The sequence below is a fragment of the Oncorhynchus tshawytscha genome, linkage group LG23 (genome assembly GCF_018296145.1).
Source record: "Oncorhynchus tshawytscha isolate Ot180627B linkage group LG23, Otsh_v2.0, whole genome shotgun sequence".
Taxonomy (NCBI): domain Eukaryota; kingdom Metazoa; phylum Chordata; class Actinopteri; order Salmoniformes; family Salmonidae; genus Oncorhynchus; species Oncorhynchus tshawytscha.
In genome coordinates, this window is record NC_056451.1 from 8,400,562 (window position 1) to 8,426,037 (window position 25,476).

The window sequence follows — 25,476 nt, forward strand, 5'->3', positions numbered from 1 at the left end:
GAAGTACTTGACGGTGGTGTGGGACTTGTGGGATATGTTGGCCTCCACGTAGGGACGCATCACCGCGCCACACGCAATCAGCCTGGTGAGAGAGAGTGTGAGTGAGTGAGTGAGTGAGTGAGTGAGTGAGTGAGTGAGTGAGTGAGTGAGTGAGTGAGTGAGTGAGAGACACACATGGGATGATTATAAATGGAGTTCTCTAAGAAAGAAACCTTTTCTTGTCTGACAACGTCCCATCATTTAATGTCTATTCTGAATTGTAGCATCTTAGAACGAAAACTCCGGACACAGAAGTACGTTTTAGTATTTAATTGGAACCTAATGATTCATTTACTGGCTGCACCAGCCGTAAGCTACCAGAGGTTCCCTGAGCCAGGAAATACGGCAGACATTGAAAGGGCTACGGATATAAGGAAGCAAACTCTATATTGTAACATAAGCATTTTGCTACACCTGCTTGCTATAAGACGTGCTAAAGTGTGTACATAACCAATAGATTTTGATTGGATTTGATATTGATGCAATATAGTGATGGGGGGGGGGGGATTGTTACAGTTACACGTCACAACATTATTTTTGGACGATATTATATCAAGATTTGACTCCAAGTATCGATTTCTGTTACTGTAGGTAGCATTAGATGGCGCTAGTCAATTGTACTTGCACCAAATGGTGATCCAACGTGTCTTTAGAACTTCTATTTCCCTGACTGTTCAAAACTAGTTCTCATGCCCTCTCTTTTTTTTATTTAACCTTTATTTAACTAGGCAAGTCAGTTAAGAACAAATTCTTATTTACAATGACTGCCTACCAAAAGGCCTCGTACAGGGACAGGGGCCTGGGATTTTTAAAAAATTATACAAAATAAATATAGGACAAAACACATATCACAACAAGAGAGACAACACACTACATAAAGAGAGACCTAAGACAACTTAACAAGGCAGCAACACATGACAACAGCATGGTAGCAATACAACATTACAACATGGTAGCAATACAAAACGTGGTACAAACATTATTGGGCACAGACAACAGCACAAAGGGCAAGAAGGTAGATACAGCAATACATCACGCAAAGCAGACAACTGTCAGTAAGAGTGTCCATGATTGAGTCTTCGAAGGAAGAGTGAGATAAAACTGTCCAGTTTGAGTGTTTGTTGCAGCTCATTCCTAGCTGTAGCGAACTGAAAAGACGAGCGACCCAGGGATGCGTGTGCTTTGGGGACCTTTAACAGAATGTGACTGGCAGAACGGATGTTGTATGTAGAGGATGAGGGCTGCAGTAGATATCTCAGATGGGGGGAGTGAGGCCTAAGAGGGTTTTTATAAATAAGCATCGACCAGAGGGTCATGTGACGGGTATACAGAGATGACCAGTCTTGTCTCTGTGCAGCAGACATTTAGTGAGCAATAGGTTTGGAACATCCAATTGCCGTATCGAAACGCAATACATATCGAAGCGTGAGAATCGCAATGCAAATCTTATCGGCACTTAAGTATAATATCGTGAGGTCCCCGGCAATTCCCAGCCCTAATACAATCCTGCCACCTATTGGTAAACAACAATTAACATAACTTTTCCAGGGACAACATTTATAAGCATGTTATTATTGATAAATCAGAGCGCTCGTGAATGAGCCCTACAACCCCGCCCGGAAAGCGCCCTCCATTCACCTTTTATGGTAACAAAAACACCCTCATTTGCGGTATGATTTGGAAATGTTGGAACTGGGCCATGATAGTTTCTAAAAGAAAGTGCAATGGCAAATGTGATCACATTTCTGTCGAGGTGTGGGCAGAATGTTTGAATCTTTTGCAGTGCCGCCTACAGCCAGTGCCAAACACTGGCCACGCATTCTGCAAGATTGCAAGGACAATCAAACTAGTTAAAAGTAGCCTAAATGCTCTAGCCCACACTTCTATGCACAAGACGACTTGTTGTTCAATATTTGGTTTGTCAACACATGACTGTGTTTCGATCTCCTGCCTTGGTATAGGCTCAGATTATATAGGCTATGATGTCGCACAGCACTGTAGCCTACACACTGTCAAATAGGCTACCGGTCTATTTACTTTCGAGCACGCTTGGCTATTGAATGAGCAACTGATAAACGGTAGTCTACTATTTGTTGTGTAGCAGGAATAAACCAGTCACGTCAGCAAAGGAGAGACATGTTCTGCCATAGGATAATGACTAAGGCCTATATAACAAAATAAAGACGTTAAGACTACACGATGCGATGCGATCGCCTTGCCAACGGCAACTGTATCAGTTTCATCATTAGGCCTACGTTTCACGGTTTTCCACTAGCCTACTGCTATTATAATAAATCCTGTGCATCAAACACTTCCTTTTCCTATACAATTAATCAACCACTAGAAGCTGTGCGTGGAGAAACGCACACTTTCCCACAAAGGGAAAACTCTGCGCACAAAAGGTGTCTTTTTTTTTGTGCGCACACACACTTTTGATAAATGAGGCCCCATGTTACTACATGAATCCAACTACCTACAGTGTAACTATAGGCTACATTACATGCAGCTTAACGCTAATGACAAAGTTATAGCCTAGTACTTCATTGACATGGCATAGAAGGTAGTCACATCAACTAAACAGGTCAACAAAAACTATACTGTATATAAGAGAAAAAGTATTTCACATACAGTAGAGCTATTGCAACAATGATATAGTTTGTTTTGGAAACTATACTGTAAGAGCTTATGAAACAAGGGCTCCATTTCCTCATCTTGTTCCATGAGTTAACCAATGACTCACTGTGATTGGACGTATGGATCCCAAGTGTCTAGCGTGAGTCAACCCTCCTCGGTGACTTTAAGGGCAGCCATCTACGTCATTCCCTTACATAACACACGGCTGTTTGTCCATCATTTCCGCCAAATTTCACTCCGGGGAGAGATGTCATATACAAGCAGTGGACAAAAAGCACTATGTACTAATCCAACTCCTCTTTACGATGGAAGGCGCCAACAGGCCTGGGAACAGACTGTCTGACAGTCCTACCATTGCTCCTGTAAAACCCGCCGACAGGAAATTCAACTCATCAGCAGCACCGATGTTTATGATCCATATTCCAGAATTCACCACCTTTTATAAAAAGCAGGAGATGAAAGCGGAAGACAGGAGAGGAAGGGCGATGGGCCAGAGGTGTGACAGGGAGCTGTATATTGAGCGTTGTGTATCCCTGCTCTGGGCTGCACATCCGTTGGCCTGTCACGACATGTAGGTGAGTTACTGCCATTTTGATAGAACTCGTAGAACTGTCCTTGGCTGGGACAGACCCGGTTACATTGCATTTATTTGACCATTTAGTCATGAAAAGAAGCTAAGAATCTAATTCAGTGTACACTTATGAGAGAGATCTTTTTCCAAGGAAATGTAGAAGATAACGCACGAATAAGACATAGAATTAATGGTGTTGCTGGACCAACCGGACAGGTTCAAAAGGTCATGCATCACAGCCACTCTGTCAATGCATTGTAAACACTAAACCTCCACTTAGCCTCAGCCCAACTATAACTCTCATGGAAAGCTTTTTTTATTATCACCAATATCTATGATTTATGACAGAGAGAAACTCAAAAAACCTTGGCCACCTTGGAAGATCGTGAGTGAGTGAGTGAGAGAGAGAGAGAGTGCATCTGTCTGCCTGCCTGCCTGCCTGCCGGTCTTGTCCTGCTTGTCTGTGCGGGTGTGCGTACCCCTCACCCCTTACTTACGCCATAATTCCAGACAGGTGGAACATCTCCGCCGAGAGGTAAGCCATGTAGCTGTAAACGAACATGAAGAGGGGCTCGATGACGCGGGTGTGCGAGGTGAACCGGGAGGTGAAGGCCGCCAGGATACCGTAGATGGCGCCCACGGCGATGCCGCCCAGCGACACAATCAGGAAGCAGATGACCCCGAGGACCACGTCCATCGGCGTTACCTCACCTGCGCCAGAGTACTCCTCAAACAGGTGGTATAAGACCTAGAGGGGGAGAGAGACCTTTGAGACATGGCTCAAGTGTACAGAGAATAAGAGCCCACGCCCGAGTGCTCCTCAAACAGGTAGTATAAGACCTATAGAGAATGGAGGGGGTTTGACAATCGAAAATATATATGTTTGGATTCCATTGGTAAAAGCATGGTGCTAGCACCCCAGGGTCATGGGTTTGATACCCGCTGGGGCCACAATACAATGCATACACTCCCTGTACTGTGGATAAAAGTGTCTGCTGAGTGACATATAAACCAGTGATATTATGTGGTCTAACGTTCTGGTATAGTCGCTACCGGAAAGATAAACGTTTGCATAATCTCTCGTGGACAGACGCACGTAATAAATGGTATCATAGCGTCTGTCAGGCTGTGGGATGCGACAACTAACAGGGAACTTTTTCCCGGGGCCCTGATTTTCTCGGCACTGATAATTTGGCCAAACTATTTTAAGTGAACTGGTCCCATCAACAAGAGAGCCCAGCCCGTGTGTGAGTATAATCAGCAGAGCATAAATATAGCAACAGGAAACGTTGTGCCTCATAATATATGCCACACAGCACACGACTTTATCCAAAGCAACTTACAGCAGTGTATTTTTAATAGGCTTATGTGATGCCTCCTTCACGCGAGGACGCAAGCAGCAAAATAGAAAAACTCCAAAATGTACTTTATATTTTCAATGACCAACCAATAAGAGAGAGATGATCCATCTCACAACTGTTTCAACAGAGGAAAGAGAAGGAAGCCGTGAGAGAAGATAATTGAAAATAGATTAGGGCACTGGGGGGCCCACTAATCTGGGTCAGCTTTCGTACAAAGGTCACAAATCACCAAAACCTAACCAACCAGACCCTGGCGAGGAGCTAAATGTTAGCTAGAAGGTATGAAGTCAATATCCAGTGACAGAAGTATGGTGGGATTTGACGTGACCCTGACATGATTGAACTGTAATTCATTCATTGATTGACTAGAATTGCATTGTACTGCATAACACTAAATACCACCCACTCACCACAGTGACGGCATCATTGAGCAGCGACTCTCCGAATACCAGAATGTGCAGCAGCTCGTTGATGTGGATCTCCTCAAACACAGCCAGCACGGCCACCGGGTCCACGGCCGAGATGATGCTCCCGAACAGCAGGCAGGGCAGCAGCTCCACCTGGCTCAGGTATGTGCCCTCGATCTGGCACACGGCGTAGAGGAGACCCCCTACGAAGAAGGCGTTCCACAGGGTGCCGACCACGGCGAACATCAGGATGGTGCCAATGTTCTCCATAAAGGGCCGGATGGGCAGGAAGTAGCCCGCATCCAGGATGATCGGGGGGAGGAGGCACAGGAAGAAGAGATTGGAGTCCAGCACGGGTGGTACCTCCTCGCCCGCCAGCTTGATGAGGCCACCGACCAGGAGGCCCACCACAATGAGCAGACAGGACTCAGGCACGATGCTGGACAGCCGCGGGATCAGGTGGAACCCTGAGGGAGGGAGAGGGTGATTAGATGCATTGTTCTCGTTCATTGTTCTCATGGTTTACACTTTCTAGGCGGCATCTCAAATGTACCAGTCACATGAAACTTCCAACTCATTGATGATAAGAATCAGAAAATAATCACCAGTGACTCACTGAACCGGTTTGAGTTAAAAGCCCCACCAAAAGCATATTCCGTTTCTAAGTGAGCCACCACATTCATAGTGCTTAGTAAAGGTCCAGATACTGCCAAATTCAAATGGATCAATTAGTCGTATTAATTACCTCTGAAAAAAGAAATCAGTATTCAGAATAGGCTTAGTTTATAAGTGGAACAGAAGCTAATTTAACATGACAGTACTTGATTTCACATATGCAATTTCAACAGTCCAGAATACGTCTAGGCCTCGTAGATAAGGCTGGTGGGTGAGAATGCACAGGGGAAACAAACTTGATAGCTGGCCAGAATCTGCAAGTCAAAACAACCCTAGACATAAAATACAGGAAGTGACAACAAATAAAAGGGCCAAAGAACCAGGAACAGAAAACGAGAAGGGTCTGCTGCATCCTGGCAATGTCACATAACACACACCCACAGTAAATCACATGCATTTCCTCAAAAGTGGAAATGGATAAGCAAAACAAATTCTTCACAATGTTAATCGCGTGACTCCATTCAAAGAGAAACCATACACAGACAATAGGCCACATCCACTTCCATAGTGATCACAGGACATCATCACCAAGGAAAAGTTGACTGAAAAAGGTTCACTTCAACTTGACGTTAACTAGGCCTAAATGTAACAGAAAATTATACAGGATGTGCCAATAGCACTTTTTCTGATGGTTTATTTCCTAATCCTATTGTCTTTGGGATTCATTTCAAGTCAACTATCGCAATTAGCTGCCATGGCTCAAGGCAACAGTTTGCTTGTCTCAACATAATGCATGCTCAGGTAGGCTAGCCTAGTCCTAGGGCCCAGTGTTTCAAAACTTTGTATCCTGATGAGAATGAAAAAAATCCTAAAACATAATTCAACTTTGGCATTATGGGGTATTGTGTGTAGGCCATTGACACAACCTCAATTGAATCCTTTTTAAATTCAAGCTGTAACACAACAACATGTGGAAGAAGTCAAGGAGGTGTGAATACTTTCTGAAGGCACTGAACACTGCAGTCAATTTAACATAATGAACCTTTGGTTTTCAGATGTAAGATTTTTTTTTTCTTTTTCTTGGTTGTAGGGCCTTTCACCTTTCTAAATCCACAGTGAATCAAACCTTCCAGTGCGATGGAGATAATTCTGATTTTCGGCTTCAAAACTACACTCTTAGGGAAAAAAAGTTCTAGAACCTACAATGGTTCCTCGGCTGTCCCAATAAGAGAACCCTTTTTGGTTCCAGGTAGGAACCAGGTACGTGCCCTCTTCACAACTGTCGATATATGGTGCATCCCTAATTTCATTAGAAGAAAAATCCCTGATATTAAAGTGTGGGATGGCATGTTGGCAGCCCTTCAGCGAGGGTAGCGGTGGCACAATGGCAGCACCATCTGGTCAGGCTGGGGCAGAGAAAGGAGATGAGAGGCAGGGTTGAAGGCAGGTTAACTTCCCTTCTCCAACACTCACGCCTCACACACTGAGCATAGTAAATTAGAATGTCATCATTAGCAAATCAGACAGTTACATAATGATCAGGGTCCTTATCGCTGTCAGAGGTTTTCAAGAATAAGTGGTCAGGAAGAGGAATGTGTGAAAAAGAGCAAGTGTTTATGGTGGGAAACAGTCTGTGAATTATAAAATAATGAACATCGTCTGAGCAGATGATGTCTTCACTTAGCCTGAACGTGCTCAGCAAACTGCAATCTCCTGGGTTTAAAGGGCATCTGATGTTTTTCATCAACTCCGTCAGCTGGAAGGCAACATTTTAAACATTTCACGGGCTAAACAAGGCCATCTCTATGGAGTCCAGAACACTGACACACAAAGCTGCTGCTTTTAAAGTACTACAGTGCTAGCTCCGAGGAATTCCATTGACAAACTGCCAAGAGATGCCTAATCTTCCCAGAAAGAGATGCGTGGTGCTTGGGGCACTCTTCTCCGTTCAACTAGCTTCGTAAGGAAACTGGCACCCTTCCACAATTCAGAGGAAGCATCTTCACCATGTGGGCGAAACAAAGGAGTTAAGATAACACTGACTGCTTGGAGGATATTACAAAAGGCTCAGGCTAGATTTGAGCATCACTCGTTTGAGAGCTAGACGTGTACCATTCTCACTCCGAGACCTGTGTTTAAGCATGATATTTTGGAGCCAACTAGTGCTCTCAAATCATATCCTGATGTCAACAGCAGATTGGAGGTGTATTCAAAACATTGCTGACTTAGCTAGCTAACATATATTTTGGGAAAAGTTATATTAAGTGGCTAATTAGCTTGCTAGCTAGCATTAGCAACATTTGGTGTTCAATGAGAGAGCTAGTTAACCAGCTGAGCTAACAAGCAATGTAACGAAAGTATAATTTTGGATTTGAAAAATCCTCCATCAACAGGCTCAGCATTTCAGGGATCACAGTAGAAAGTGCTCTTGATGCACCATTCAATTATTAAGTCATTTAAACTATTCATTTTTTAAAAGAAAACTCACTGGCTATCATGCAATTTAAGAGCGAGTTTGTCCGAAGGTGTTGAACTCGACGACAGTTGCTAACCATCGGAGCACTGCGATTGGTTGCACAAAATTCTGGGATGGGGCTTAGTAAAGGGTCAATTGTACTCCTCTGACAGGCTAATTATTCCACCGACTCAATATAATAGATAACATAGAACAAGGTTGCCTAGGAAACCCACAACAGTGATTTATGTCAAACTACTTCTGAGGAGCTGTCAGAATGCCTTAGTCACTTCCAGGCTATTATTTCCTGCCGATGAGGCGTTGGACTGACCGCATCACCCTCTGAAGAGTCCTGCGGTTGCAAACCGTGCAATCGCCATACCAGGCGGTGATACAGCCCGACAGGGAAGTCTCAATGGTGCATTTGTAGAAGGGTATTAGGGGCCCAAGCCACATTTTTCAGCCTCCTGAGGCACCGTTGTGCCTTCTTCACCACACTGTCGTGTGAAGGGAACATTAAAGGTCCTGAGTGATGTGCAAGGAACCCTCTCCACTGTGGCCCTGTCGATGCATGCTCTCTCTGCAGTCCATGATCGCTCCTTCATTTTGTTGACGTTGAGTGAGAGTTTATTTTCCTGGCACCACTCCGCCAAGGCACTCACCTCCTCCCTGTAGGATGTCTCGTTGATGGTAATCAGGCTGTTGTGTCATCAAACTTGATGATTGAGTTGGAGACGTGAATGGCCACACAGTCATGGATGAACAGGGTATACAGGAGGGGACTGAGCATGCACCCCTTTGGGGCCCCCATGTTGAGATTCAGCGCGACAGAGGTTTGATTGCCTACAGTCAGGAAGTCTTATGACCCAGTTACACAAGGAGGGGTTCAGACCCAAGGCCCTGAGCTTAGGGATGAGCTTGGAGGGCACTATTGTGTTAAAAACTCTCTGGAGGTAATGCAGTTGACATTTGCCGTTCGAGGTATTCCAGATCGGGAGAACAAAGGGACTTGAGTTCCTGTAAGTTAGCCCAATCATACTCCTCCACCTGTTTCCCAGAGAGTTCTTTGTTCCTGTCCTCGCGATGAACCCCTCTGGTTGTATGGACAGGGACAATCTATTTAGAGAGAGCCACGATTCGGTAAAACAGTATGTTATAGTCCCTTATGTCTCTCTGGAAGGAGATCCTCACCCATGAGCTCATCTACTTTATTGTCCAGGGACTGAACATTAGCGAGTAATATACTCAGAAGCGGTGGGTGGCATGCCCACCTCCTGAGATTGACTAGGATCACACTTCTCTGGTGGTGACATTTAAGAGTTTCACCTGGGATGAATGGGGCTGCCTCGGGCAGTTCAAACAAAGGATCCAGGTTGAATGTCTGGTGAATGACAGTAGGTAATAGTACTAGAAATGTTCTGAGCAAATACTGTAAGAAATAATACCAACAAAAATACTGCAAAGTTGGCTAGGAGCTAAAAACTGGGTGGCCATGTCTGTCGGAGCCATCTTGTATCACACCCTTCAACATGAGAGCAGCCCCAACCAGTGGAAAAATCCAGCACTAGTACATAAGAGCTTGTTGGACGTGTTGCTAGCTGAAAGAGAAGTACAAACAATATTGTAACTTTGGTTGGAGTTAGAGCTGACTAACAAGAATATCTTTGCTATCAAGCAAGGCATGCTTGTTACAAATTAGGCCTCTAGGGACTAATGCTCTAGATTTCTGAGGGGAGGAAGAAATAATGCACTTATGGCCATCACAAACTGTTATGTCTGTTTTAGCATGCTGCCACTGGCTCAGTGAAAATAAACACCCTTTGTGTGTATAAAACACATTCAAAAGTCTACATAGCCATAGGGTCTTTTTGATAGGGGATCCAACAGTGGATGAACATAAATAAACACTATCATACACAGAATGTAGCAAATAGTGTTTAGATGAACATAAGTCTCTGGTTCATATAGATTTAGTAGTTTTTTAGTAATTTCAGAATCAACACTGTCGTCAATAGTCAACAATACTAATTTATGTAAGCAGAACTCAAACTCAAGTTATTTGGCTCCATAAGAGCCTAATATAAGAGACTAATATTTAATCCCAGTACTCATGGCAAAGGTTATTAGTAGTAGATGTATAGCAGGGTTGGAGTCAATTCCATTTAAATTCAGAAAGTACACCAAATTCCTATACCAATTGTTCCTCAATGAAAAGCTAATTGGAATTTCAGTGTTCTTCCTGATTTGAAAAGGAATTGACCCCAACTCTGATACATAGCCTGCAAAACATAGTCGTGTGCCTTCTATTTCCTTTGAGAAGTGACTCTGATCCGGAGGAAAATTTGGTTCAAGGACTCCCAACGATCCATAAATAACCTGGCAGCAGCAACAGGTCAAATTCCAGAGATTCAACAGGGAACCGGATACCAAGTTGTATGTGTGTCAGTGACTGTTTGTATTGGAAAGGTCTGAGCTGTCAGCACTAGGTCTGCCGCATCTCCGCAATGTATTTTCTGATGTCTAAGGTTGTCACTCCATGTTACGACATTTCTCAACATGTTGTTAATTTCAGTCTCATGTCAGTCAAAAGACTTGCCTTTCAGTCAGTCGACTTCGGTACAACATACCATGGGGAGTCACACTCTCGCGATTTCGGTTTAAGGCTCTAGAATCACGGCCAACAAGGCCTTCCACAGGTGATAAACGTGAGGCTCAGATTCATTCCTTCAATTATTCCGCTCTTCACCTCAGTTGGAACAGGAATGAATCACGCTACTAAAATAAACAATTGGAAAACGAGACTTACGTTGTGCCAACTAAACTGTCCGTTAGTGGCAGAGCGTGCTCACTCCCTGGACGTTGTGTGCTGAAGTTGGTATGGTTTCCTAATCAGGAAAAATGTGTTATTCCTCTAATTGCTTGGCCTGGCTATAGCAAGAAGTTAGATGGCAAACCTGACCGAAACGACGAAGGCTGACAAGCAGGACTCGTGTTTACGACCATACCCCAATGAATTAAACCCCTAGTCTATTTACGCACCGGTGCATCAATCCACACAGAACAAAAATATAAATGGAAAATGCAACAACTTCCCAAAAATTTTTTCGGAGTTACAGTTAATAGAAGGAAATCGGTCAATTGAAATAAATTCATTAGACCCTAATCTATTGAAGTCTCATGACTAGGAATACAGATATGCCTCTGTATCTGGTGTGACCACCATTTCCCTCACGCAGTGCGACATCTTCTTCGGATAGAGCTGATCAGGCTGTTGATTGTGGCCTGTGGAATGTTGTCCCACTCCTCTTCAATGGCTGTGTGAAGTTGCTGGATATTGGCGGGAACTGGCATTAGCATATGCATACCCATACCATAACTCAACCGCCACCATGGGCAAATTGCTCACCCTTAAGACACCGTACACGCAGTCTACCATCTGCCCAGTACAGTTGAAAACACTCACTTCTTCAGAGCATCAGTGGCCATCGAAGGTTAGCATTTGCCCACTGAAGACGGTTACAACGCCAAACTGCAGTCAGGTCAAGACCCAGGTAAGGACGACAAGCACATAGATGAGCTTCCCTGTGACGGTTTCTGACAGTTTGTGCAGAAATTCTTTGGTTGTGCAATCCCAGTTTCATCAGCTGTCTCAGACGATCCTGCAGGCGAATTAACCGGATGTGGAGGTCCTGGGTTGGCATGGTTACATGTGGTCTGTGGTTACGAGGCCGGGTGGACGTACAGCCAAATCTCTAAAAGGAAGTTGGAGGTGGCTTATGGTAGAGAAATGAACATTCATTCTCTGGCAACAACTCAGGTGGATATTCCTGCAGACAGCATGCCAAGTACACGCTTCCTCAAAACATTGCTGTGATGACAGTGCTTCTACATTTTGTTACGGCAAACGGGGTACTACATCAGCCATTGCCATAACCCATAAGGGGGCCGGGTTTCATGCAGGCTATTCAGTCTAACAGAAGCACAACATGTGTTAGAAGCTTGTCCCGTGTTTAATGGCCCTCTGGTACTCTGCGTTCTGTGATGTTCATGGGGTATATCACTCTGTCCACAAGGGGGCACCTCTGCCCATGGGTGGCTCATTACTGGGATTCATTACTGATTCCTGCCTGTAGTTCACTAGTCCCTATGAGGTGTCTTGTGATACAGGTTATGGGCTCTGTAGGCGATTGGTGGTGGGTAGCGTAGTCGAGGGAACAAGCAAGGTTGGACACGACCATGCTATTATCCAACACACAGTTTATGGTTCATATGAATCCCGAAATGAGTGGTCTTTCTCCAGCTCAGCGCTTTTCATTCCTGAGAATTAGATTCAATTACGAATCATCCGTCTTACCACAAAAGGGGTCTGTTTTACAGAGCGGTCTGTCCCATTCCCAGCTAGGTTACAAGGTGCTTTGTCGCCAGTAACCATGACTGGTCGGTAGTGTAACCTTCATGATAAAACATTTTCCCTGGGTCTATTTTTATTTATTGCATGCGGCCAGCCGGTTACCAGAACGCATCTTACTGCCTAAACCGAGTGAGGCTTGTTGTGACAATAGTACCCCCAGGTGGCACTGCCAATCGGTGTACGCCACTGATCGCCGGCCCAGAGTGGGCCAGTCTTTAGGCAAACCTTGACATAAGACAGTTTTTCTTCAACCCCAAGTGTTTACGGGTGTCCCTCATAGGAGTTCGATGAAAAGTGTCCCTTCCCCACATTCAGACACACATTTCTAAAGACTGGTGGAAATGATAAAAGAACCAAATCTCTCAAAGTCCCCAACGTGGCATCCCTCCCCTCCCATATGTTACTTCACGGAAGGCTTGATGTCTGCTCCGACCAATGGTGCGCATGCGTAGTGTCATCCTGGATCATTGCAAACAATGACATGAAAAAAACAGTTTCCTCCCCCATGCTTCTGCAGCATCATCACGTCGACTGTTCCCGAGGCCTCAGCTCAAGTTGAGGGAGGAAATATCCTCCAGACTCCAGAAGCAGGCAATCCGAGTGGTTCCTATGTCGAAGACATGATATTGCACAAGTCAATATTGTGATTTTGATGTGAATTCGATGAATTGTGCGGCCCTAAAAACAGGTATATACACATTACTATAAAAATGAGCAGGTTCCTGTTTCCAGGCTATTACAACCTGTTGCAATGACTTAGTAAAGCATCTACACTACCATTCAAATGTGTGGGGTCACTTAGAAATGTCCTTGTTTTTGAAAGAAAAGCTAATTTTTTGGCAATTAAAATAACATCAAATTTATCAGAAATACAGTGTAGACATTGTTAATGTTGTAAATGACTATTGTAGCTGGAAACGGCTGATTTTTAATGGAATATCTACGGAGGCCCATTATCAGCAACAATCACTCCTGTGTTCCAATGGCACGTTGTGTTAGCAAATCCAAGTTTATAATTTTAAAAGGCTAATTGATCATTAAAAACAACGTTTTGCCATTATGTTAGCTCAAGCTGAAAATTGTTGTGCTGATTAAAGCATTAGACTAGTTCAGTATCTGGAGTATCAGCATTTGTGGGTTCGATTACAGGCTCAAAATGACCAGAAACAAATAACTTTCTTCCAAAACTCGTCAGTCTATTCTTGATCTGAGAAATTAAGGCTATTCCATGCGGGAAATTGCCAAGAAACTGAAGATCTCGTACAACACTGTATACTACTCTCTTCACAGAACAGCGCAAACTAACTCTAACCACAATAGAAAGAGGAGTGGGAGGCCCCACTCCTAATGATCAGTTAGCCTTTTAAAATGATACACTTGGATTAGCTAACACAACGTGCCATTGGAACACAGGAGTGTTGGTTGCTGATAATAGGCCTCTGTACACCTATGTAGATATTCCATGAAAAAATACAAAATATATATATATATTTTTTTGCGGTTTCCAGCTACAATAGTAATTTACATTAACAATGTCTACACTGTATTTCTGTTCAATTTGATGTTATTTTCATTTTCAAAAACAAGGACATTGCTAAGTGATGCCAAACTTTTGAACGTAGTATCTCAAGGAAAAACTCCAGTCTTCAGATCAATTTCATTACAGATCATTTTGAGTAAATAAGGCCTGCAGGAAAAAGAGCAGACCGGTCATATTTGGAAGGACTGAAGTGATTACGACTGCAACCGCTAACAGCCAGAGACCAAACCATAAATTCAGGACTGGAATGCTAAATTACCCCAGTTTGTGTGAAGACGGGCACTCCTCGAAGTGAATGACTCATCGCCCCTGGACAAGGAGCTCTTTCACCTCCAATGGTCTGTGTTAGGCCTCCTAGCTAGGTCACACCCAAAGGCTTAAGACACTACAAACAAGAGAGGACAGGTAGCAAGCAGCGCTGAAAGAAATGTAGTTATAAAAAGGCCCTTTCTCTTGGCTCCTGTCCGTCCGGACATACTGTATTACACTACATGGTTGAGCTCCTTTCAGAAAATGATCATTTATTTAGCATTTCCGCCAACGGTTAGGCCTAAACTTTGGGAGGCACTGTTGATGTGCCTGAAGCTCCTAACCAACTTGCAGACAGCTGACACATTCTCTAGCACGGTGGTGTCAAACATACAGCCCTCTGGTTTGAGTAAATAAAAATGACAGAAATTAAAGCTAGACGGTCAGGGAGCACTGAAAATTCCAAACATGACAGAGGACTATTTTTCAGTGCGGCCCTCTGGAACAAGTTGAAGACCGAATGTGGCCCCCGGGGAAAAATGAGTTTGACACCCCTGCCATAGCGGAATACTCCAATCATGGCCTCCAGTATTCACACTCTTCAGTGGCAAGTACATATCACAGCTGGAGATAAGGTGGTACATGGGGGAAACATTGGGATCAGGTATCATCCCACCGTTGACACCGATAACACAGGCTCGCCATATGGATGGATGTTATGGATAAAGCGCACTTCAGTGAGAGGCATGGTACTGATAAGCCATGGTGAGGGTCAATGGAATGTCCCTTCTAAACCTTATTTCCTTTCTGGTGCTTATCATATTTTGTCTGGATCATTACTGTGCCTCAAACTGACACAATGTTTGGATTTTTTAAAAAGAAACGTTTTCATAGACCATGAATACAGAGTTTTCACCCCTGCCCCTCTGGAAATACTTCTCAAAGCCACGGCTCTGGATCACATTCTGCTCAGGTGTTATTTTCCCCACATAGATGTTCCTACGTAGCTGCTACTCCACCTCCCTTCATGTTTCTCTCTTTACTCAGAATTATTTTTTTAACCCTTTGATGTAGCCCGTCTCTGCCTCATACTTCTGAACTGAAATCGATTTGATATGCTGCCGAGAAAGCTACATGCAACGACCCACTTGCGTTCGAGACAGACTCAACTAAAGCGCAGGCTATCCAACACTACATTCTCTGCACTAATTGTGGGCCTCTGTCCCTAAGACGACAATGAACCCTATTCAATCAGGATATTACTTTATATGGACAATCAACCTATGTGAATATCCTGGTAACACATAGGCTAGTCAAGTTCTAACTATGTCGATGGGATGAGAAAAGTTTAAAAAAGAGCCATAAAAGCAAATAATGGAAAAACCTTGAAAGTCGTTAACACGTCGGCAGGAAAGGGAAGTGTCGTTTTAGTTAATGACATAGGCCTACCAGTTATCTCTCCCAGACTTCCACACAGCCATTAAATATTAGGCCTGAAGGCCACTGACAAATAAGGCAACGGTTGCATCTTCTCATTTCACTGTCACATTACTCAGCTGTGTGCTAAAGACCACCTAATGCGCAAGCTTTTACTCTTCGTACACTGGAGTTGTGTCCTGTAATTACATTTGAAATACTCATGCTAGAAGCAGTGCTTAGATAAACGGATTATGTAGGACAGATCTCTCATTATATCCTACTCATTTGTAAGTTTACGCAGAAAACCAACCTTGAGCAAACTGAGATAAAATTACAAACCTGAGATTTGAGCCCACTGGAGCCATTTATCCTACTATACTTTTAGGCCACACCCTGTTCCTGACAACTTACGGTGATTGTAACAGGTGACTGGGTTTGATGTTGTAAAATTATTAGGCCTAATCTAATTATGGTTTCCATAGGCAGGCCACGATTCCAGTAGTAATAAATTCTATTTCTTTGTGACGTACAATATTTCCATTGTGCACTGTTACAGTATGCGGAGCAGTGCACCCACTGACAGTTGTGCTGTCCGCCTCTCAGTTTATCATCCATCTTCGTTGTATGTCTACTGTAGATAACGGCCTCTTAAACCTTCTGAAAGAGTGGCTTGATCTTTTAGTGAACCAATTGAGGTAGAAACAAAATCTAAAAATGGAAGACTCACAGGACTCCAAATATAAAAACTCTTGAAAAGAAACCAACAGCGCTCGACTTACAGGGCTGCCCGCTGACCCGGGGAGGTTTTGGAAATCCTCCATGCCTGTCAATCTACATCAGTAGGCCAGTGATTTAAATATATATATATATATAAGGTAATTATAATTATAAATGGGAGCTGAATAATTTTGCACGCCCAATTTTTCAGTTTTTGATTTGTTAAAAAAGTTTGAAATATCCAATAAATGTCGTTCCACTTCATGATTGTGTCCCACTTGTTGTTGATTCTTCACAGTCATTTAGGTCAACAAAAATTTTTCAGTTTTTGATTTGTTAAAAAGTTTGAAATATCCAATAAATGTCGTTCCACATGATTGTGTCCCACTTGTTGTTGATTCTTCACAAAAAAAATACAGTTTTATATCTTTATGTTTGAAGCCTGAAATGTGGCAAAAGGTCGCAAAGTTCAAGGGGGCCGAATACTTTCGCAAGGCACTGTATATATAAATAGTGCTAGTTCAAGGGGTCTCAATCATTTCCAAATGCACTGTATGTACACACACACACACACACACACACACACACACACACACACACATTACCAGTCAAAAGTTGTTGTTTTTTAAACTATTTTCTACATTGTTGAATAGTGAAGACACAAAAACTAATGAAATAACACGCATAGAATCATATAGTAACCAAAAAAAAGTGAAGAATCTCAAATAAAATAAATGTGGATTTGTTGAACAAAGTAGCCAACCTTGCCTTGATGACAGCTTTGCACACTCAACCAGCTTCATGAGGTAGTCACCTGGAATGCATTTCAATTAACAGGTGTGCCTTGTTAAAAGTTAATTTGTGGAATTTCTTTCCTTAATGAGTTTGAGCCATGCAGTTGTGTTGTGACAAGGTAGGGATGGTATACAGAAGATAGCCCTGTTTGATAAAATACCAAGTCCATATTATGGCAAGAACAGCTCAAATAAGCAAAGAGAAATGACAGTCCATCATTACTTTAAGACAAAAAGTTCAGTCAATGGAAAATGTAGAACTTTGAACTTTGAAAGTATCTTTAAGTGAAGTCGCAAAAAACATGATGAAACTGTCTCTGAGGACCAAGAAAGGAAGACAGAGTTACCTCTGCTGCAGAGGATGAATGCATTAGAATCAGGAATTAGGCCCTCAAGGACGAATTGCTTCAAAGAAACCACTACTAAAAAGGACACCAAGAAGAGACTTGCTTGGGCCAAGAAACACAAGCAATAGACATTAGTCCTTTGGTTTAATGAGTCCAAATTTGAGATTTTTGGTTCAAACTTTGTGATACGCAGTGCAGGTGAACGGATGTTTGGTTCCCACCGTGAAGCATGGAGGAGGAAGTGTGATGGTATGGGGGTCCTTTGAAAGTGACACTGTTGGTGATTTATTTAGAATTCAAGGTACACTTAACCAGCATGGCTACCACAGCATTCTGCATCGATACATCTTGTTTGCACTTAGTGGGAATATAATTTGTTTTTCAACAATACAATAACCCAACACACCTCCAGGCTGTGTAAGGGCTATTTGAACAAAGAAGGAGAGTGATGGAGTGCTGCATCAGATGACCTGGCCTCCACAATCCCCCGACCATAACCCAATTGAGAAGGTGTGGGATGAGTGGGACCGCAGAGTAAAGGAAAAGCAGCCAACAAGTGCTCAGCATATGTGGGAACTCCTTCAAGACTGTTGGAAAAGCATTCCTCATGAAGCTGGTTGAGAGAATGCCAAGAGTGTGCAAAGCTGTCATCAAGGCAAAGGGTGGCTACTTTGAAGAATCTAAAATATATTTTGATTCGTTTAAAAAATGTTTGGTTACTACATGATTCCATGTGTAATTTCATAGTTCACTATTACTCTACAATGTAGAAAATAGTAAAAACTTTGAATGAGTAGGTGTGTCCAAACTTTTGACTAGTACTTTAAAATTATTCAGAACCTTAGCTATGAGACTGGAAATTGAGCTAAAGGCCATCCTTTTTCCTTTGATCATCCTTGAGATGTTTCTACAACTTGATTGGAGTCCACCTGTGGTAAATTCAGTGGATTGGACATGATTTGGAAAGGAACACAACTGTCCATGTAAGGTCCCACAGTTGACAGTACATCGCAGAGCAAAAATCAAGCCATGAAGTTGAACGAATTGTCCGTAGAGCTCCGAGACAGGATTGTGTCGAGGCACAGATCTGGGGAAGGGTACCAAGAAATGGAAGAAGTTTGGAACCACCAAGACTCTTCCTAGAGTTGGCTGCACGGCCAAACTGAGCAATCGGGGGAGAAGGGCCTTGGTCAGGGAAGTGACCAAGAACCCGATGGTCACGCCTCAGTAAAATTACACGACAGCCTGCTTGGAGTTTGACAAGAGACACCTAAAGGACACTCAGACATGAGAAACAAGATTATATGGTCTGATGAAACCAATATTGAACTCTTTGGCCTAAATGCCAACGTCACGTCTGGAGGAAACCTGGCACCATCCTTACGGTGAAGCATGGTGGCGGCAGCATCGTGCTGTGGGGATGTTTTTCAGCAGCAGGGACTGGGAGACTAGTCCGGATTGACCTGCTCCAGAGTGCTCAGGACTTCAGACTTGAGATTCCAGGTGATTGTTCACACCCTCTTAAGCCTTAGCCCCACCCATCTCTGAGGGTTGATCTGTGCGTTTGGTACTAACTTGTCAGCTACTTCCAGACATCCGAGAGAGAGAGAGAGAAAACAGCTCACTGAACATTACTCTCCCTAGCAGAGCTGGTTAGGCTGTTACTCTATGTTATCCAGAGCGTTGGTGATTGCAACTGTGCTGTCAGATTGTCCGTTCGTAAATTCAGAGCGTTTCGCGTTCAGTGCACATTGGATGCTCTGGCCAATAAGAAGGTTGTTACGAAAGCTCTGACCTCACAATGACAGTCAAGCACCCAAGCAAACTGGCTAACATTGGCTAGCTACTTCCAGACACATAATGAGGGAACACTCCCAATGACCATTTTACTCCCCCTAGCAGAGCTGGTTATGCAGATTTCATGTTATCCAGAGCATTGGTGACTGTAACAGTGCGTAATTCAGTTGTTGCCAGCAGCTTTGTTGCCGACGTTGGCACACTAAGAGGACAGTCTTTTGTTAAGAAATTTAGCTAGATAGCTAGCTAGGTAAACAATGAATCCCAACACGACGTAACATTAGGTAGCGAGCCAGACAGCTAACGTTAGCTAGCTAGCTAACAGTACAAACTTGAAATGAAAATACTTCGACAAAATTAGAGTAGAGTCTTTTGTTGAGACATCAATGGACAATAATAACAACTCTTGACGTTACTACCCTGCATTAATATGCAGGTAGCTAACCAACCAGGTTCTTTGGCTATAACTAGTCAAGCAAATGTGTCTGAGATACGAAGAATAAGATCATACACATAACGTTAGCTAGCGAGCCATCCAGCTAACACTACACTTGAACTTGACATTAGGTTTATGCAATTTTACTACACAATACATTTTAAAAAAGCAGAGTTTGACACAATTACCTAGAAATACTGACCAGCTACAATAAACAGACGTGTGCTATATGGCAGACCAATCCAAACTCATCTCTCGGCATGTCCAGCCCACTCGTTATCTCAGCCAATCATCATGGGCAGCGGGAAGGTTGCTCTCATTTTCTATTGCTAAACCAACTTGGCTCATAATTTAACAATTGTATTTATATTTACAGACATCATACAAGTTTGGTATTAAAAAGGCACATGAAAGTTCACGTTTGAGTAGGCATTTCTGCCAAAAAACGTATTATGATTTTTAAAAAATGTTTACGTTCAAAACAGCTCTCCTGTGAAGTCGTGACTTGCGACATTTGCCTAGTATCCTGAATCGGGTGACAAATAGCTTTGCTGCGACGCTCCCCGTCCAACCTGATAGAGCTTGAGAGGATCTGCAGAGAAGAATGGGATTAACTCCCCAAATACAAGAAGACTAGAAGGCTGTAATCGCTGCCAAAAGGTGCTTCAAAGTACTGAGTAAAGGGTCTGAATACTTATGAAAATGTGATATTTCAGATATTATTTTGAATACATTTGCAAAAATGTCCAAACCTGTTTTTGCTTTGTCACTATGGGGTAATTGTGTGTAGATTGAAGATGGTAAAAAAATGTTAATCCATTTTAGAATAAGGCCATAAAGTAACAAAATGTGGAAAAAGTCAACGGGTCTGAATACTTTCCAACTGCACTGTATATCTATATCCAGTCAGTATGGATTGAAGAGGGGATCTGTTTTGTTTTTTCAATCAAGACAAATTCCAGAAGCTGTTAGTTTGTTATGTAGATTATTTACCACACACGCGCGCCACACAAATAGCCTAGCTTGAGCAAAATACAATCTGTTGGGCAGAAACAACGCGCAGCTCTCAAACAACTGGTTCTTGCATGGAGTAGCCAATAGTGCCATCAGAAAGTATTCACATTCATTTTCCACATTTTGTTGTGTTACAGCCCAAATTTCAAATGGATTCAACTAAGATTGTCAATGGCCTACACGCAATACCCCATAATGTCAAACTGGAATTATGTTTTGACATTTTTACAAATTAATTTTAAAAATGAAAAGCTGAAATGGTCTTGAGTCAGTAATTATTCAACCCCTTTGTTATGGCAAAAGCCTAAATAAGTTCAGTAAACATTTGCTTAACAAGTCACATAATACGTTGCATGGACTCACTGTGTGTGCAATAATAGTGTTTAGCATGATTTTTGTATGACTACCTCATCTCTGTACCACACACGTACAATTATCTGTAAGGTCCTTCAGTGGAGAAGTGAATTTCAAACAAATTCAACCACAAAGACCAGGGAGGTTTTCCAATGCCTCGCGAAGAAGGGCACCTATTGGTAGATGATTAAAAAAAGAAAGACATTGAATATCCCTTTGAGCATGGTGACTATATTAATTACACTTTGTATGGTGTATCAAGACACTTGGGGAGGAAGGTTAACTGCTCAGGGATTTGACAAGGAGGCCAATGATGACTTTAAAACAGTTACAGAGTTAAATGGCTGTGATAGGAGAAAATTGAGGATGGATCAACAACATTGTAATTGCACCACAATACTAACCTAAATGACAAGATGAAAAGAAGGAAGCCTGAATCGAATAAAACATATTCCAAAACATGCATCCTGTTTGCAATAAGGCACGAAAGCAAAACTTCAAAAAATGTGGCAAAAAAAATGCACTTTATCCTGAATACAAAGCATTATGTTTAGGCAAATCCACTGAGTATCTACTGTTCATATTTTCAAGTATGGTGGTGGCTGCATCACGTTATACGAAGATTGTCATCGGCAAGAACTAGGTCGTTTTTTCAAATAAAAATAAACGGAATAGAGTTAAGCACTGACACAATTCTAGAGGAAAACCTGGTTCAGTCTGTGTTACACCAGACACTGGGAGATGAATTCAACTTTCAGCAGGACAATAACCAAAAACAAGGCCAAATCTACACTGGAGTTGCTTACCACCAAGAAAACATTAAATGTTCCTGAGTGGCCTAGATACATTATTTTTCACCTTCATTTAACACATGGAATAAAATAATGGAATAAAATAAATTTTACACATGGAATAAACAAATATACAGTCGTGGCCAAAAGTTGAGAATGACACAATGTTCATTTTCACAAAGTCTGCTGCCTCAGTTTATATGATGGCAATTTGCATATACTCCAGAATGTTATGAAGAGTGATCAGGTTAATTGCAATTAATTGCAATGTCCCTTTTTGCCATGCAAATGAACTAAATCCCCCCAAAACATTTCCACTGCATTTCAGCTCTGCCACAAAAGGACCAGCTGACATCATGTCAGTGATTCTGTCGTTAACACAGGTGTGAGTGTTGACGAGGACAAGGCTGGAGATCACTCTGTCATGCTCATTGAGTTCAAATAACATACTGGAAGCTTCAAAAGTAGGGTGGTGCTTGAAATTATTGCTCTTCCTCTGTCAATCATGGTTACCTGCAAGGAAACACACGCCGTCATCATTGCTTTGCACAAAAAGGGCTTCACGGGCAAGGATACTGCTGCCAGTAAGATTGCACCTAAATCAACCATTTATCGGATAATCAAGAACTTCAAGGAGAGCGGTTCAATTGTTGTGAAGAAGGCTTCAGGGCGCCCAAGAAAGTCCAGCAAGCTCCAAGACCGTCTCCTAAAGTTGATTCAGCTGCGGGATCGGGGCACCACCAGTACAGAGCTTGCTCAGGAATGGCAGCAGGCAGGTGTGAGCGCATCTGCACGCACGGTGAGGTGAAGACTTTTGGATGATAGCCTGGTGTCAAGAAGGGCAGCAAAGAAGCCACTTCTCTCCAGGAAAAACATCATGGACAGACTGATATTCTGCAAAAGGTACAGGGATTGGACTGCTGAGGACTGGGGTAAAGTCATTTTCTCTGATGAATCCCCTTTCTGATTGTTTGGGGCATCCGACAAAAGGTTGTCCGGAGAAGACAAGGTGAGCGCTACCATCAGTCCTGTGTCATGCCAACAGTAAAGCATACTGAGACCATTCATGTGTGGGGTTGCTTCTCAGCCAAGGGACTGGGCTTACTCACAATTTTACCTAAGAACACAGCCATGAACAAAGAATGGTACAAACACGTCCTCCGAGAGCAACTTCTCCCAACCATCCAGGAACAGTTTGTTGATGAACAGTGCCTTTTCCAGCATGATGGAGCACCTTGCCATAAGGCAAAAGTGATAACTAAGTGGCTCGGAGAACAAAATATTGATATTTTGGGTCCATGGCCAGGAAACTCCCCAGACCTTAATCCCATTGAGAACTTGTGGTCAAGCCTCAAGAGGCGGGTGGACAAATAAAAACCCACAAACTCTGACAAACTCCAAGCATTGATTATGCAAGAATGGGCTGCCATCAGTCAGGATGTGGCCTAGAAGTTAATTGACAGCATGCCAGGGGGGATTGCAGAGGTCTTGAAAAAGAAGGCTCAACACTGCAAATATTGACTCTTTGCATCAGCTTCATGTAATTGTCAATAAAAGCCTTTGACACTTATGAAATGCTTGTAAATATACTTCAGTATTCCAAGGTAACATCTGACAAAAATATATAAAGACACTGAGGCAGCAGACTTAGTGAAAATTAATATTTGTGTCATTCTCAAAACCTTTGGCCACGACTGTAGTCAATAATAGAGTAGAAAAAATAAAAGCCTATATACAGTGAGTGCAAATGAGGTAAGATAATGGAGGTAAGGCAATAAATAGGCCATGGTGGGGAAGTAATTACAATATAGCAATTAAACACTGGAATGGTAGATGTGCAGAAGACGAATGTACAAGTAGAGATACTGGGGTGCAAAGGATCAAGATAAATAAATAAATACAGTATGGGGATGAGGTAGTTGGAAGGGCTGTTTACAGGTGGGCTATGTACAGGTGCAGTGATCTGTGAGCTGCTCTGACAGCTGATGCTTAAAGCTAGTGAGGGAGATATGGGTCTCCAGCTTCAGTGATTTTTGCAGTTCGTTCCAGTCATTGGCAGCAGAGAACTGGAAGGAAAGGCGGCCAAAGAAGGAATTGGCTTTGGGGGTGACCAGTGAGATATACCTGCTGGAGCGCGTGCTACAGGTGGGTGCTGCTATGGTGACCAGTGAGCTGAGATAAGGCGGGGCTTTACCTAGCTGAGACTTGTAGATGACCTGGAGCCAGTGGGTGTGGCGATGAGTATGAAGCGAGGGCCAGCCAACAAGAGCATACAGGTCGCAGTGGTGGGTAGTATATGCGGCTTTGGTGCTAAAACGGATGGCACTGAGACTGCATCCAATTTGTTGAGTAGAGTGTTGGAGGCTATTTTATAAATAATATCGCCGAAGTCGAGGATTGGTAGTATGGTCAGTTTTACGAGGGTATGTTTAGAAGCATGAGTGAAGGATGCTTTGTTCGATTCTAGATTTCATTTTGGATTGGAGATGCTTCATGTGAGTCTGGAAGGAGAGTTTAGAGTCTAGCCAGACACCTAGGTATTTGTACTCAGTTGACTTAAAAATCTGCTTGAAAATCCATAGCAAGACTTCAAAATGTCTGTTTAGCAAGGATCAACAACCAACTAGACAGAGCTTGAAGAATGTTTTAAAGAATAAATGTGCAAATACTGTACAATCCAGGTGTGCAAAGCTCTTTCTTAGAGACTTACCCAAAAAGACCCAAAACTGTAATCTCTGCCAAATTCTAACGTGTATTGACTCAGGGGTGTGAATACTTGTGTAAAGGAGATATACAGTGGGGCAAAAAAGTATTTAGTCAGCCACCAATTGTGCAAGTTCTCCCACTTAAAAAGATGAGAGAGGCCTGTAATTGTCATCATAGGTACACTTCAGCTATGACAGACAAAATGAGAAGAAAAAAATCCAGAAAATCACATTGTAGGATTTTTAATGAATTTATTTGCAAATTATGGTGGAAAATAAGTATTTGGTCAATAACAAAAGTTTATGACTAAATACTTTTTTGCCCCACTATATTTCTGCATTTCATTTTCAATAAAATTAGCAGATTTCAAAAAACATGTTTTCACTTTGCCATTATGGGGTATTGTGTGTAGACAAGGGGTATAAATATTTTCTGAAGGCACAGACTAGCTAGATAGATAGATTTTTTTGAAAGACCTTGAAAGTAGTCTTTAGTTTAAGCATAGTTGTGGACTTGTTGTGGACAACATCCAATAATATCCTTGGGAAACTCCACCTCGATGGGATTTGCACTCAATGTGAGCTTAATACGGGCCTGTGTATCAATAATAAACAGAGCCTGAAACATTCCCCTGCTACTCTTGCTGCAGTTGTTCCTCTGGTTGACAGTGGGTGTAGAGCCACAGTGGAAGCTGAACAATGTATAAAAGGACAACACTAAAATAGAAAACAACCCTGTGCCATAACTTGAGATGGGGAAAGGAGAGATATTTTGGGGCGTTAATCAATGGAACATTTGACTAGGGCCTATTATTTAGTC

The 25,476-nt window shown here is 42.6% G+C and overlaps 1 protein-coding gene across 1 annotated transcript in view; it reads right to left on the reverse strand.

The window, feature by feature from the left end:
- The window catches only part of LOC112223053 (sodium/hydrogen exchanger 1), a 63,138-nt gene that overhangs the window by 32,149 nt on the left and 5,513 nt on the right, over positions 1-25,476 (reverse strand). Inside the window, exons 2-4 of the mRNA XM_024386001.2 lie at positions 5,016-5,479; positions 3,742-3,992; positions 1-82 (exon numbers count right to left, since the gene is read on the reverse strand). The exon at positions 1-82 is cut by the window's left edge and continues 136 nt beyond it. Of these exons, the coding sequence (XP_024241769.1) occupies positions 1-82; positions 3,742-3,992; positions 5,016-5,479 (797 nt within the window). The remainder of the gene's footprint in view (positions 83-3,741; positions 3,993-5,015; positions 5,480-25,476) is intronic.